The sequence below is a fragment of the Lepidochelys kempii genome, chromosome 7 (genome assembly GCF_965140285.1).
Source record: "Lepidochelys kempii isolate rLepKem1 chromosome 7, rLepKem1.hap1, whole genome shotgun sequence".
Lineage (NCBI taxonomy): Eukaryota > Metazoa > Chordata > Testudines > Cheloniidae > Lepidochelys > Lepidochelys kempii.
Genome location: NC_136386.1, coordinates 11,330,723 through 11,344,324, shown reverse-complemented (window position 1 = coordinate 11,344,324; position 13,602 = coordinate 11,330,723). Strand labels below are relative to the sequence as shown.

Below are 13,602 nucleotides of genomic sequence, written 5' to 3'. Positions count from 1 at the left end.
ACGTGGTACCTTCCCATGTAGACAAGTGCTTTACATTCATCAGGGTTTAGTTTGGCCCAATGTCTGTAATATCATTGCCCACTTATGAAAATTGAGATTTAAAAAATTTCTTGAAGGCTTTGGATTAGGACTGCAAAAGGCATGGAAGACAATCAAAGTTAGAAAAGAGTCATGGACATGTAAAATAGTCATTAAATATCAGCAATGATTCTATTATTATTGAAAATATTGAGGATCAAGAAGCCTTCATACACTGAATTGTTTTAGCATGGGAATCTGACCAGTTTGAACTGCATTACGATAGATTATAACCATAAAGAAAAATCTACCCTATAATCACATTCACATGAGTCTGCCAGTTTAGAGGAATCTGATGACATACAAGATGATTTCTTCATATTTCCATTAAGATGTGGCTTTTAAGCAATGAGAGATTTGTTCTCTACATCAGAAAAACATTTAAAAGCCAAAAATTGTTCTCTCTGTAATGTTTTAGTTTACATTTCCTCCCAGTTTAAGCATAATAAAATGAAATGTTCTGTATTAGTGAGAAAGTTATATTCTAACATTAGCCATAAGATCCAGCTGGCTTCTCATTATGCAATCCTGTAAATGATGCCGAATTATGTACTGTGGAAACTGGACATGCATTTTGCTAAATTTATTCCTATAACTACTTTAGTCTTGGATAATAGGTGTACCTGTTCAAGGTATCACACCATAGAGGGAGAGCTTGGAGAAACGTGTGGTGATCCTGCACACTGAAAAAGAGAGTATCCAAATGTTTGTAAAGGGCTAACACTGGGGCTTTTTATTGCTGAACTAGAATTAATTAAATCTTGATTTTACTCTGAAATAATGGTAAGAATGACACCTTCTAGTCAATTTTGTTTTCTGGCACACAGACTTCAAGGTTGCATTACAGCTACCATCTTGGCGGATGCTGGGCACTGAAACAGCTAACTGCATGAGTTGCTGAAGCTTGAGCTAAGGAGCCAGGCTCTGAAACAGACTCACATTCTCTTTGGACTGGGCATAGAAGGGGACATGTAATGTATCTGGCGAGTGGGTTACAGTTTTAAGCAGGAAAATAACTCAGGGCCTCCTGCTTCAAAAAATAGGACCCTATCACTTGGGTTAAAAAGTGAATTTGACCCTGATTCTGGATTGCAGTAAAAATGGACAGGAGGTCATAGGGATGCAAAGGCTGATGTATGCTACCTTTGTGTCTGAATTTCTGGAGTTGTCAGTTAGAGCAGCTCCAGGGGCAGCTCTAACTTACACTGTGCTGCCATAGCTTCCTGTGGAGCTGGTCACAGCCAGAATGCAAAGCCAACTGCCCCCTATAACTCCTTGCCACACCCTGACATGCCTCTCCACTTTTCCATTAGCCCCACGCCAGCAGGAAATCTCCCTGACACAGAACCGGCACTTGGAGTTCACAGATGAGGTCATGACCAGGGTCTTTGTGTTATGTATAGTAGTATTAAGGCTTATGTCCTTGAGCAGGTAACAGCTAAAACAGAACATGATCTCTCTCTCTCTCATGCATTCAACCCACGTGCTCACATGCACACACGCGCACACACACTCTTGAACAAGTCTGTCATTCTATCTACCTAGACACACTAGGAAGTACAATACACATACATCCTTGATTTTGTTTAAATTCCACTTTAAAAAGTAATTTGAAGTTTGAAAACATGATCCCAAAACCAATAAAGGACATGATCCATACTTTCCTGTGTCTAGTGCTAAAACATATTTAATACGTTATATTAGAGTTCTTTTTAAAAAAATCTAAAAAAGTGACAGAAGATCAGTGTGATTCAGGGTTCCATATCTTCTCTGGGGAAATAAAACAGATAAAGACTGCAAGAAGAAATAAAGCTACTAAAATATCCATTGATGGTCAAAATGCTTTTATAATTGAAACTACTAAGGACTATAAAGTCCAGAGAAACTAAATCAATGACTTGGAAACAAACTCAGATTAAGGAATGTTTAATTAATAGGGGCCACCAAGCGCATTAAGATAGGAGAAGTCAAAATCTTGTGTTTCTAACTGGTTTCTGAAGGTACTAGGAATGAACAATTGTGATTTTCCTCTATAATGCACTGTGGCACCTTCTATTCTGATCTCAGAAAAAACACCCAAACAGCACTTACATCATTCTTATAGACTGAGAGATTCTGCAAACCAGAAGCCTGAAGATGATCATGTGAATCTGAGTGACTATTTCAGGAATCCAATATTTTATCTAGATTACAGCAATTTAACTACAGGTCCATCTCCTTTCCAGTTGCAGAGGTGTTTTGTAATGCAGTGATGTTATTTGCTCATATGCTCTGGCTTTCCAGCAGGTGGAGTATTTATAATATTTTTAAGAAAAAGGGCATTTCTCTGTAGAAGAATGTGTTTCTTTCTTTTTAAAGCCACTACCAGCAGAGGTTAAATAAGCCTCTTTTCCCCCCCTTTAGGAAAGAGATTCATGATGCATTTCAATGGGGGTCTTCATACACCAACATTTAAAGATGCGGATAATTATTTTGAACTGAAAACCAAGACAGTGTCTCCCCTTCACAATAGCTAGGGCTTTTACACTCTATGCTATTTTAAAAAAAATGTTGTTAAATATCTTTGCTTTTTAGCCTCAGCTTTTCTACTTTTAATGTTCTCTTTGAGGTTCTTTGTCTATTTTCTCTTTAAACTTTGCATTTCTAATCTATGGATTGATTAGTTAGGACCCATCCTTGCAAAGAGCCATTCACATATATAATCTTATTCACCTTCACCTGTTGACTTCAGTGGGACTACTTAAGTGAGTGGAAGTTCCTTATGTGAATGATACTCTGTTTATCCATTTTCTGAAGGTTTTTCACCTCTGAATAAAAATTTCAGTTCTCAAAAAATCCCAATCACCTTTTAAATTAATTTAAATCTTAATCTCACATTCTATTTGCTTGACCCTCACTCTGTATTATTTCATTCTCTTTTCCCCACAGTTGCTTTTTCTTGCTGTATGTTTGCTTTTATTTCCTTACAAGCCCTACTCATATCTCTAGCTCTTATGTGGCATCTACTTCCCAGGGCCTGACCCTGCAGTATAATTATAAATAGTATGTGGCCATATCTACAATGGGCATCCCAGTACCTATTACTTCAGGATGTCACAAAGGTGTATCTAAGGTTAGAAAAAAAATTGAAGAACATAATGCATACACAAAAGAGGGCAGAGTTAAGGTTACACAGGCAACTTTAACTTTCCCATCTCCTGACTTTTGAGTGCTTCACTTTGTAACCACATTTTTTTTAATGTAGTTTATTTGTAATGGACTAATGATGGTACTATTCATGCCCACCTGATGCCCAAAGAACATTGCAGACAGCTCCAAGGCACCCATGGGAGGGAGGGAAGGAAGGTTGGTTTCAGGGGAAAGTGGGTCCCAGGATTTGTATTTATGGCTTCCACTTCTTCCCTTAAGGAGCCACCCCTGGGGCTGCAACAGGCCAAGTCCTTATGCTGGGCTAGGACACAAGGGCCTCAGCGCAGAGGACAGCCTTTGAGAATGGGACCAGAGAAATCCCCGGTTGTGGGACATCCTTCGTCAGAACCACCAAGCCAGCGAGGTCACTGCGGCCCCCTGGGGCTGGGGCAGGAAGAGAACCCAGGTGTCCGGGCTGTATGTGGGGGGGGCGGCCTTCCCCTCAGCAGGGACACCGTGAAGCCTGAGGACAGATGAGCTGGGCGGCCCTAGCAAGGCCCACGTGGGCGGGCCGTGCTTTCAGCACGGGCGGCGCCGAGCAGCAGCACAGTAAGCGAGGGGCGTGGCACCCTCGGAGGCGGGGCTGCCCAGCCCCTCCGCGGGTGGAGTCTCCACGTGCCCCGCCCCTTCCCGCGCTCTGGGGCCTGTGTCCCCGCCCCCGCCCAACGCCATGTGTGTCCGGGTCACGCGCGGGCCGCGCGCAGCTTGGTCCGCGTGCGAGTGAGGAGGCGGCGCCGCAGTAAGTGGCGGCGCTGGGAGGGCGGCGGGGGTCCGCAGCGCGCGTCCGCCGCTGCCGTTACTGCCTGGGCGCGCGGACTTGCCGGACCTCGCTCCCCCTGCACAGACCCCTCCCCCTCCCCGGCAGAGCGACAGACCCTCATCCCCACCCCCGCGGGGAGACAGACCGACCGACCCCTCCCCCTCCCCCTCCCCGGCAGAGCGACCGACCGACAGACCCTCATCGCCCCCCCACCCCCGCGGGGAGACAGACCGACCGACAGACAGACCCCTCCCCCTCCCAGGCAGAGCGACCGACCGACAGACCCTCATCGCCCCCCCACCCCCACGGGGAGACAGACCGACCGACAGACAGACCCCTCCCCCTCCCAGGCAGAGCGACCGACCGACAGACCCTCATCGCCCCCCCACCCCCGCGGGGAGACCGACCGACCGACCGACAGACAGACCCCTCCCCCTCCCAGGCAGAGCGACCGACCGACAGACCCTCATCCGCCCCCCCCCCAGGGGAGACAGAGCGACAGACAGACACCCCCCCCAGCAGAGCGACAGACCGACAGACCCTCATCCGCCCCCCCCCGGGGAGACAGACAGACAGACCCCTCCCCCTCACAGGCGGAGCGACCGACCCACAGATCCTCATCGCCCCCCCCCGCGGGGAGACAGTGGCAGACAGACAGCCCCCCCCCCCGGCAGAGCGACAGAGAGACAGACCCTCATCCCCCCCTCCCCGCGGGGAGACACACCGACAGAGAGCCCCCCACCACAGGCAGAGCAACCGACAGACAGACCCTCATTCCCCCCCTTCAGACAGATGGACTGACTCCCGCCACCCCTCCCCTCCTGCGAGCAGGTTAGACCCGCTCAGCACCCCCCCCCCAGTGCCCAGACCCCTCCCCTCCAACGTCTTCCCCCCCCATGGCGGCCCCTGCAGCCAGAGCTGGCCCCTTCTACACCGCGGAGAGGGACCCTGGAAGCGTGGGCTAGGTGTCCTTGAAGGGTTGGGGGGGGTGCTACCTACCCCCTGCTTGTGTGGGTCCCGCTGGTTTGGTTGGCAGTGTGATTTTTACATCCACAGAAGGGTGGGTTGTACTGTTTCAACTGTGGGGTATCGTTGAAGCAGTCCAGCTTCTCAGTGTAGACAAGCCCTAAGTTTTATTTTGAAAGCACATTTACACAAAATCTCAAGGCTTGTCTACACTTACATTTTATAGCGCTCTAACTTGCTGGCTCAGGGGTGTGAAAAATCACCCCACAATAGCGCTTTAAAGCGCTAGTGTAGACAGGCTTCGAGTGCTGGGAGCTAATCCTCTTGTGGAGGTGGATTACCAGGAGCACTGGGAGAGCTCTCTCCCAGCGCTCGCGTGCGACCATACTCGCACTTCAAAGCGCTGTTGCGTGAGCGTTCCCACAACAGTGCTTTGAAGTTTCCAGTATAGCCATGCCCCTGGTTAAACTGGCTCTTTGAATTAATAGTCAGGAAACTGAATAACCATGTCATAATATTAAGGGCATGAAATAAAAAAAACGCCTTTTCTGTGTCTAAACCCCACATAATGGTCAGGTATTTCACCATATTACACTAGAAAGGCAGTGGTGTGGCACAAAGGAAGTTGAATCACTTTGGGACAATTGAAGCTTGATTGGACAAAGCATAGGATAATAAATCCACTGTAAGGTTTCATGGTAGCAGCTGTGTTAGTCTGTATCTGCAAAAAGAAAAGGAGTACTTGTGGCACCTTAGAAACTAACAAATTTATTTGCACATAAGCTTCATGAGCTACAGCTGTAGTGAAGTGAGCTGTAGCTCACGAAAGCTTATGCGCAAATAAATTTGTTAGTTTCTAAGGTGCCACAAGTACTCCTTTTCTTTTTGCAGATCCACTGTAGAGGACAATCCTGAATTGGTGGGGAATGAACTAGATGACCTAATGGATCTTTATCTCTCCCTTAGCTAATGTTCTCTTCAGAATCATACTATATGGTGTTTAAAGTGTTGCAAAGAGAAAAAGTGAAATATCTAGCAAGTATTCAGATCCATGGTATTTTCTTAATGTCAAAAGCAGTAGTATCTGTGGGCATGCCTTTACTAGCAACAGCAGCAGTTTAACATGGTTGTGTAGTCGCAGCACCTCCCAGCGCTATAAAAAACCCACCCCCACAAGGGGAGTAGCTACCAGGGCTGGGAGCATGGCCCCCAGCACTGGTGCACTGTCTACACTGCCACTTTACAGCACCGAAACTTGTAGTGCTCAGGGGGGTAGGGGTAGGCGTGGGGGTGGGGGGTTTCATACCCCTGAGCAAGCAAGTTGCAGCCCTGTAAAGTGGCAGTGTAGACAAAGCCTGTGCTTCCATTCCCACCCGATGGCCCCGTTAGCTGTGTGATCTATTAAGTAGATTAGGTAGCGTTGTGTTAATGCAGTGCATTATGGCCTTAAAGAAGACAGTATTGTGATAAGAACATGAGTATGTTTAATAAAGACTATTGTGAAAATATTATTTTCCATGCAGAATAGCTCTTTTCCAAATTATAATTCTTTTGTTTTTAAAGGATTTATTTTTAAATCCACCAAAAAGGCATCCAGGATAGTATATAAATTTCCTTTTAAAAAACAAACCAGTTCTTAGGGTTTTTTTTTTTCTCCAAAAGAAAATTATCTCTAGCTGATCAAAAGAATATTTGTGGAGCCCTCTAATAGCCAAACCAATTTTTTGCCTGGTAGGATGGAATTAATTTTTGTTAATGAATTAAAATATCCCCTGAAAAACTGGGTTTATAAAGGGAATAGTGATGCATCTGTAGTAATAAGATCTATAGCTGTAATTCACAGAAGGCACAGATTAGGGAAAGAGAGGCAAAGGTAATTTTAAATTGCTCTTTGGTCACATTGATTCTGGGCCAGCTGTGGGACGCTAATTTACAGCAGCCTTATGCAGGCTGGGTTCTGCTGCAGCCCAGATTCTTGCTCAGTACTATGGATTCTCTTCTGACACCATAAGAATGCTCCATATGCCTAGCACTGTTTGGGAAGCAGCATAACACTGCATATGGCAGTCAAGCATTGAGGGGAATTCTTCCCGGGAGGTTGCAGTTCCTTTTTTGCCCCCAAGATGTGATTTTTTTTTTTTAAGTAGATGTTGACCAGTTAAACATTACTGGTCAACTAAAACTATATAGGCCCTGATCCTGCTAACACTTTGCAGACATTGAGCTCAGTGAAACTGCTTGCGGACATAAATCTTTGCAGGACTGAGTTTCAAGAAATTCAGAAGTGACATCAATGTACTCGGACCACAAACTATGATTTGAACATAATTACATTTTTACTTTGAGAGCATGCTGAAATACATCATATGATTAATGTATGAAAAGAGCACTTGTAATGCATGATATGAAATGAGTGTTTCAGAATTTTTTTAAGAAAAGTTCTTAGTGTTCTATGAATGAATGTGTGCTTTAGAAACAATACTTTTTTTTTGTTTTATAATTTATGGTCTCTTAAACAATGTATTCATAAAATGAAAAATGGACACAGGGAAGTTTGGGGAAGATAGACATTTGTCTGTGGGGTATTAACCAACTTCCCATATCTGTTATAATAGAAAAAAGACATTAATAGGAAATACTCAACTAAAATGAATTTCTGATACAGCATAGTGTATTATACTTTTGATTAAACATAGTGGTGGTGCCCTGTGACTGCAATGTCACAATAAATGTAAATCTGCCATTTATGGATTGACAGACCTATAGATGCAAAATATATTCGTGCAAAAAACAAAAGATAGGATAAAGGACCTTATTTTGTCTTTCTTGAGCAGGGGTGGGCAAACTGCGGCCTGTCAGGGCTTTGGATCTGGCCTGTGGGATTGCCACCCCCGTGGCGCTGTGGGGCTAAGGCAGGCTCCCTGCCTGCCCTTGCCCTGCACCACTCGCAGAAGCGGCTGGCATCACATCCCTGCAGCCCCTGGGGGATGAGGAGTCAGAGGGCTCTGCGTGCTGCCCTTGTCTGCAGGCTCTGCCCCTGCAGCTCCCATTGGCCAGGAACAGGGAACTGCGGCCAATGGGAGCTTTGGGGGAGGTACCCGCAGGCGAGGGCAGGGATGTGGTGCCGGCCACTTCTGGGAGCGGTACGGGGCCAGGGTAGGCAGGGAGCCTGCCTTAGCCCTGCTGCACGCTGCTGCCACCCCGAAGCCACTCAAGGTAAGCGGCGCCGGGCCGGAGCCCTTACCCTGAGCCCCTCCTGCACCCCGCACTCTAGCGCCCTGCCCTGAGCCCCCTGCCAGACCCCGAACCCCTCCTGTACCTTAACCCCCTGCCCTGAGCCCCCAACCCAATGCCCTGAGCCCCCTGCCGTACCACACACCTCTCCTGCACCCCTTCCCTGAGCTCCCTCCCACAATCTGCACCCCCTCCTGCACCCCAGCTCCCTGCCCTGAGCCCCCTTGTACACTCTGCACCCCTCCTGCGCCCCAACCCCTTGCCCTGAGCCTCTTTCTGCACCCAACACTCCCTCCCGCACCCTGCACTCCCTCCCACACCCCAATCCCCTGCCCCAGCCCTACATTCATGGCCCTGCATGCAATTTCCCCAGCCAGATGTGGCCCTCGGGCCAAAAAAGTTTGCCCATCCCTGTTCTTGAGGGTTGTACTTTAATATATCATAAATCTGGCTCATATTTTTCAGCCTGTTTTCTGTAATATTTATTGGATTTCAACACTTCAGAGTCTACTGTCCTCTACATGTGCAATGAGGTGTTAATATCTTCATTGCTCAGCAGAATTTTAGGTTGTGAAATTGTGAGTAATTTGATACTGTGATTCTTTGTCATATTCAAAGCATACTTTTAACTGATTTTTTAAAATAATTTCTTTTTTTGCTTTAGTATACTTTCCGTCATATGGACAATTCTCTTCCAAATTTTATTTAATTCAGTTAATGAACTTTACAAATCTAACATTTAGCAACTGGGAAATTATAATCTGCTTTTTAACAACAGGAACGAATGCAGTGTTTGAACGTCAGGAGTATTGTTAGTGTTGCAGGAAGCCAAAAAATTGGTTGATATGTGTTTAGTTGCTCCCTGTCAAACTTTTCATTATTTGTTGTGACCATATTTACGTAAAAGCCATGTATTAAATTCATGACTATCTAAATTATTCTGTATAGAGGTTACACTTACTGAGACTTTTCCTGCCTTTATGATTTTAATCATTGTTAGGAGTCCATTACTGTGATGTGCTAATGCAATGGAGCCAAAACACATCAGGTTACTAGACTGATCTTTTTTTCAACTGCTATAGCAGAGCTCAGGTTTTAGGAACTCTGAAATCAAACAGGGCAAGCTAACACTCACTCATATGTGCAACGGCAAGGCAGTCCCATGAACCATATCAGTTCCATCGTCTGTCTCTTTCACTTTTCCTACCATATTCCTAAATATTTTATAAAGATTCTTCTGGGGGAAAAAGTATGTGCATGGGAGAAGGGAATTGAATAATAATGGATTAAATTGGACACACTATGATCAATATCCTCCCTATAGGAATCAATTTTCAAATATTGTGTATTGAATTCTATCCAATTCTGATTACGATGACTAGTCGTAGGCATCAGTAAATTGGTCATGTACCACCATCTTCTCATGTAATGGATTATACTTCTACCAGGTTTATCAGGTTTTAATTATGATGTTGTTAGGACTCAGGATTTCTTTGCATTGTATAAGTGTAAAAAAACCCCAAACCAACAGTAACAAATAACTGGAATGTTTTTTCTTGCTGAAATTAAAAACTCTTTTGTTTCTCCATTGACATGATTATTAGAGGTAGTTAATTAACCAAAATTTAGCACTATCAGCTCTGTGCTTTACATACTGAATATGCTTGGCACTTTAAAATACTTCAGGAGTTTATCTTCATTTAGTTGGTTTGATTAAAGAGCTATAATTAGGAACCAAAGAGATTGTTTTACAATTCTTGACAACGAAAATGTAAACAGTTCTTTTGTTCAGAGATGTTCTGGTCACGGGTATATAGAAGATAATCACATTCTCCTCCAATCTTAAATCCTGTTGCAGAGAGTGTATTTATTTTTGTAGTTCTCTTCTTTTATGAACATAATCTTTTTTCTTTTTTCCTTTTTTCAATAGGATTTTACAGGGAGTGTGGTTGCCTGTTCAGCTGCATTCATCATGATAACTCCAGCATTTGAACTGAGCCAGGATCCAGATTTTCTTACTATAATAATCAATGTACCTTATGCCAAAGTTTCTGAGTTTGATGTATATTTTGAAGGAAAGGATTTTAAATTTTATGCTAAGCCTTACTTTCTCAGGCAAGTAATGTAGGGATTTTAAAACCTTGAGCTTCATAAAATAAAAATATTGAAAAGAGAATGAACTTTATTTCTGAGTCTTACAGAACATTCTACTGCTGCAGTTCCTATACTGTGGTCTGCAGAGAACTGGCTGGTTACATGGTGCTGGTTCTCTTCTTGTTTCCAGCTGCCAAATCACATTAAAAGAAGCTAAAATATGTTAAATACGCTCGTGATATTACTTTGTCATGTTGGATAAGTAATGCAATCATGAATGGTATAGAAGATCCATGAAACAATTTCAATATTAAGAGGTCATCCGCACTTAAAAAGTTTGACAACTCTTTGCCTATAGTATCTTGTATTTTTAACACTCTTCTTTCTCTTGTTATGGGAACTTCAAGCATCAAGGCACCAGCTCTCATCTCTTGTACATGTTCATTTACCATAAGTGGGGTTGAGTAGGTGGGTGGACAATAGTATATCAGTTAGTCTAAAATAACAGAAGGATTTTCCTATCTTGTCATTCTGGGTCAACTCTCTTCATTCCTTGAAATGGCAAAATCCTTTACCTGTTCCACATAGTGCCGATGATGTCTTTGTAATGATGCTGATCCTATCCTGGCTGGGAAAACAGGAATATCAAATTCTGTCTCAAATGCTGATCTCTTTCATTTCTACATGGGGGGTAAACTTTCAAAGTAGTACACAGGGATTTAGCTGCATGACTTCCATTAACATCTATGAGAGTCATGTAGTTAAATCTCCTGTACTGCTTATGGAATGTGCCATATAGTTTTACTGGTTGAGCCATTAGTCTGGATGATAAATCAGGCGTTCGATAAGACATGTCATTTTTGTTCACAGGCTAACTCTTCCTGGAAGAATTGTGGAAGATGGAAGAGAAGAAGCATCTTATAATGTGGACAAAGGTATTAGTTAATAACATTGATATTTTTTATTATTAAAAACACAACACATGAGCTCTACTAATGTACCTTCTGCTGCATTGTAATTACACAGAACTTTTAATTTACTTGCAGCAAAGTATGTTTAACTGGGAATCCTCATGGTTTTGGTTGTGTTTTAAAATCTGTAGTTCACAGTGGTTTATTTTATATACATTTACTATATAAACACAAATGGGTTATGCTAGCTAAAAAGAAGGAAGGTAATGACATTTCCATGTTCTGTTCTTATCTGGCATGAAGAGCTAGCCCCTGGTGTTCATCTACTGAAAGGACATTGAGGGCTTGTCTACACTACTGTGTGGGATCGATCTAAGATACGCAACTTCAGCTACGTGAATAGCATAGCTGAAGTTGATGTACTTAGAACCACTTACTGCGGCGTCTTCACTGGGGTAGGTTGACAGCTGACGCTCTCCTGTCAACTCCGCTTGCATTCCTCGTTCTGGTGAAGTACCAGAGTCGATAAATCGACCCCCACTAGATTGATCTCTGCCAGCCGATCCAGCGGGTAGTGTAGCCAAGCCCTAAGTGACCAACCACAAGTGAGAGTGGCTTTCATAATAGAACTTTCTGTATTGAAAGCTGAATTCTTCATGGATACAGATCATAACGTTCCTGTTAAAGAAAGATCTATGTATATTATTTCTTCCAATGTGACATGAACGATATAAGTCACTGAACCAAGATCACTAGCCCATTCAGCCTGCAAGAAATAAGAATGAATAAGTTTCAGTAACTAGTAAGAGAACAAATCTCAAGACGGACTTCTGGCTAGTCTTATGAAAGAAATCAATGGAAATACACACATCAGCCCACCAAAAGTAATGTATTGCTGTAGAGACAGGACTAGTAAAGTTTTCGTTGAGCTCCAAAAAGAAATTCTAATTTATGTTGAAGCAGCAATAGTAGAAATACCATACAATATTCATATTTGCTATGACATCTGCATTATCTTTCATATGGTGATGTCAAAACATGGAAGTAGACACACATTTTCAGGCCTAATGGTAAATAATATATACACAAATTGCTCAAGATTTACGAAATTTAATGCCTGGATCTTGTAATCAGATCTTTGCTGAGCTCTGTGCATTGCCTGTTGATTGCCGTGGGACTTAGTGCAGATGTAAGTACAATATCTGCGTGTGGGAAAGTGTCTGCAGCATTGGGGCTTAAAATTGTATCTGGTACAATTAAAGTATCTGGTTCAAAAATTTATTCAATTAAAAAATAAAGCCCCACAAGAATATGTTTTGTAACCAAGACCTTGGCTTATTAAGATACAGTCTGCGGCCTCCAAAGGCAAGTTTATACACCTGAAATAAAATATGCATCAGAATATTAAATGTGTCTTTCTTTAATCTTATGGTTGATTATTTGAGGGGAAAAAAGTTTTAAAAATAAAAATGTACTTATTCTATCTTTGTTATATGAGCTGTGTCAGGACATCACCATAAATGATAGTGTTGCATTTTTGTGTACCTTTTGAAAAATAATTTAATTTTCCGATTTCTGTGAAATTCATACAGTCAGGTTAACTCTAAAAAATGCATAGAGATGAACACACAGGAAAATTTTAGTTGCATGCATGAAATACATCCAAAGAGCTTCCCAAACATTTAACTTCAATAAGAAGAAATGATTGTACATTTTTTTTACAGTTTATCTTTTAAATTGTTATACATCTGAACCAAATTTTAATTTCTCTTTCAAGGCATTTTTACAGTTCGACTGCCTAAGGAGACTCCTGGTCAGTATTTTGATGGGTTGGACATGCTGACAGCTCTGTTAGCACAGAAGAAATCTAGATCAGCTAAACCATTAGTGGAAGAGATAGGTATGATTACTGACACTGGTAAATACAACATATTTTAAAAGTTTAACTTGTATAGTTGATTTTTTGTTTGAGTTTGTAAGGTGAATTTGTAAGCAAGAAAACTTCCCTTGTGTGAAGTGCATTACACGTTTACATGGTTTGAGAAAGTGTTTTGTAAGAGTTATATTTGCATCTCAAAATATATAACACTAATCCTTTGTTCACCTGTAGTGTTTGTATGATCCATAGAGGTATGAGATTCTGCTGCTGCCTTTGTGCTAAGGTATCTGGTCTTTTAGCTCAAGTAATAGTAGCTCATTAGATCTCGTGGTCTCAGGTTCAACCCCTGCAAAAGACTTAAGAATGCTGTTACATATAGAAGAAGGCTTGAATAAATGTGGTTAATTGTGTGATTGTCTTCTTACCAAATAATTAGCAATATCTCTTTCCTTGTGTGTGTGTGTGTGTGATGGTTTTTTAAATATATGGAG

The 13,602-nt window shown here is 42.6% G+C and overlaps 1 protein-coding gene across 4 annotated transcripts in view; it reads left to right on the top strand.

The window, feature by feature from the left end:
• Nucleotides 1-3,926: 3,926 nt before the first annotated feature.
• Nucleotides 3,927-13,602, top strand: part of SHQ1 (SHQ1, H/ACA ribonucleoprotein assembly factor) — a 107,893-nt gene continuing 98,217 nt past the window's right edge. Inside the window, exons 1-4 of one of the 4 annotated variants that reach the window (XM_073351123.2) lie at nt 3,927-4,006; nt 10,158-10,342; nt 11,192-11,256; nt 13,010-13,132. In XM_073351123.2, the coding sequence (XP_073207224.1) occupies nt 10,200-10,342; nt 11,192-11,256; nt 13,010-13,132 (331 nt within the window). In that variant the 5' untranslated portion in view covers nt 3,927-4,006; nt 10,158-10,199. Of the gene's footprint in view, nt 4,007-4,773; nt 4,993-10,157; nt 10,343-10,392; nt 10,639-11,191; nt 11,257-13,009; nt 13,151-13,602 lie in introns of those variants that run through there. The other 3 variants (XM_073351120.2, XM_073351121.2, XM_073351124.2) reach the window with 3 other exon arrangements.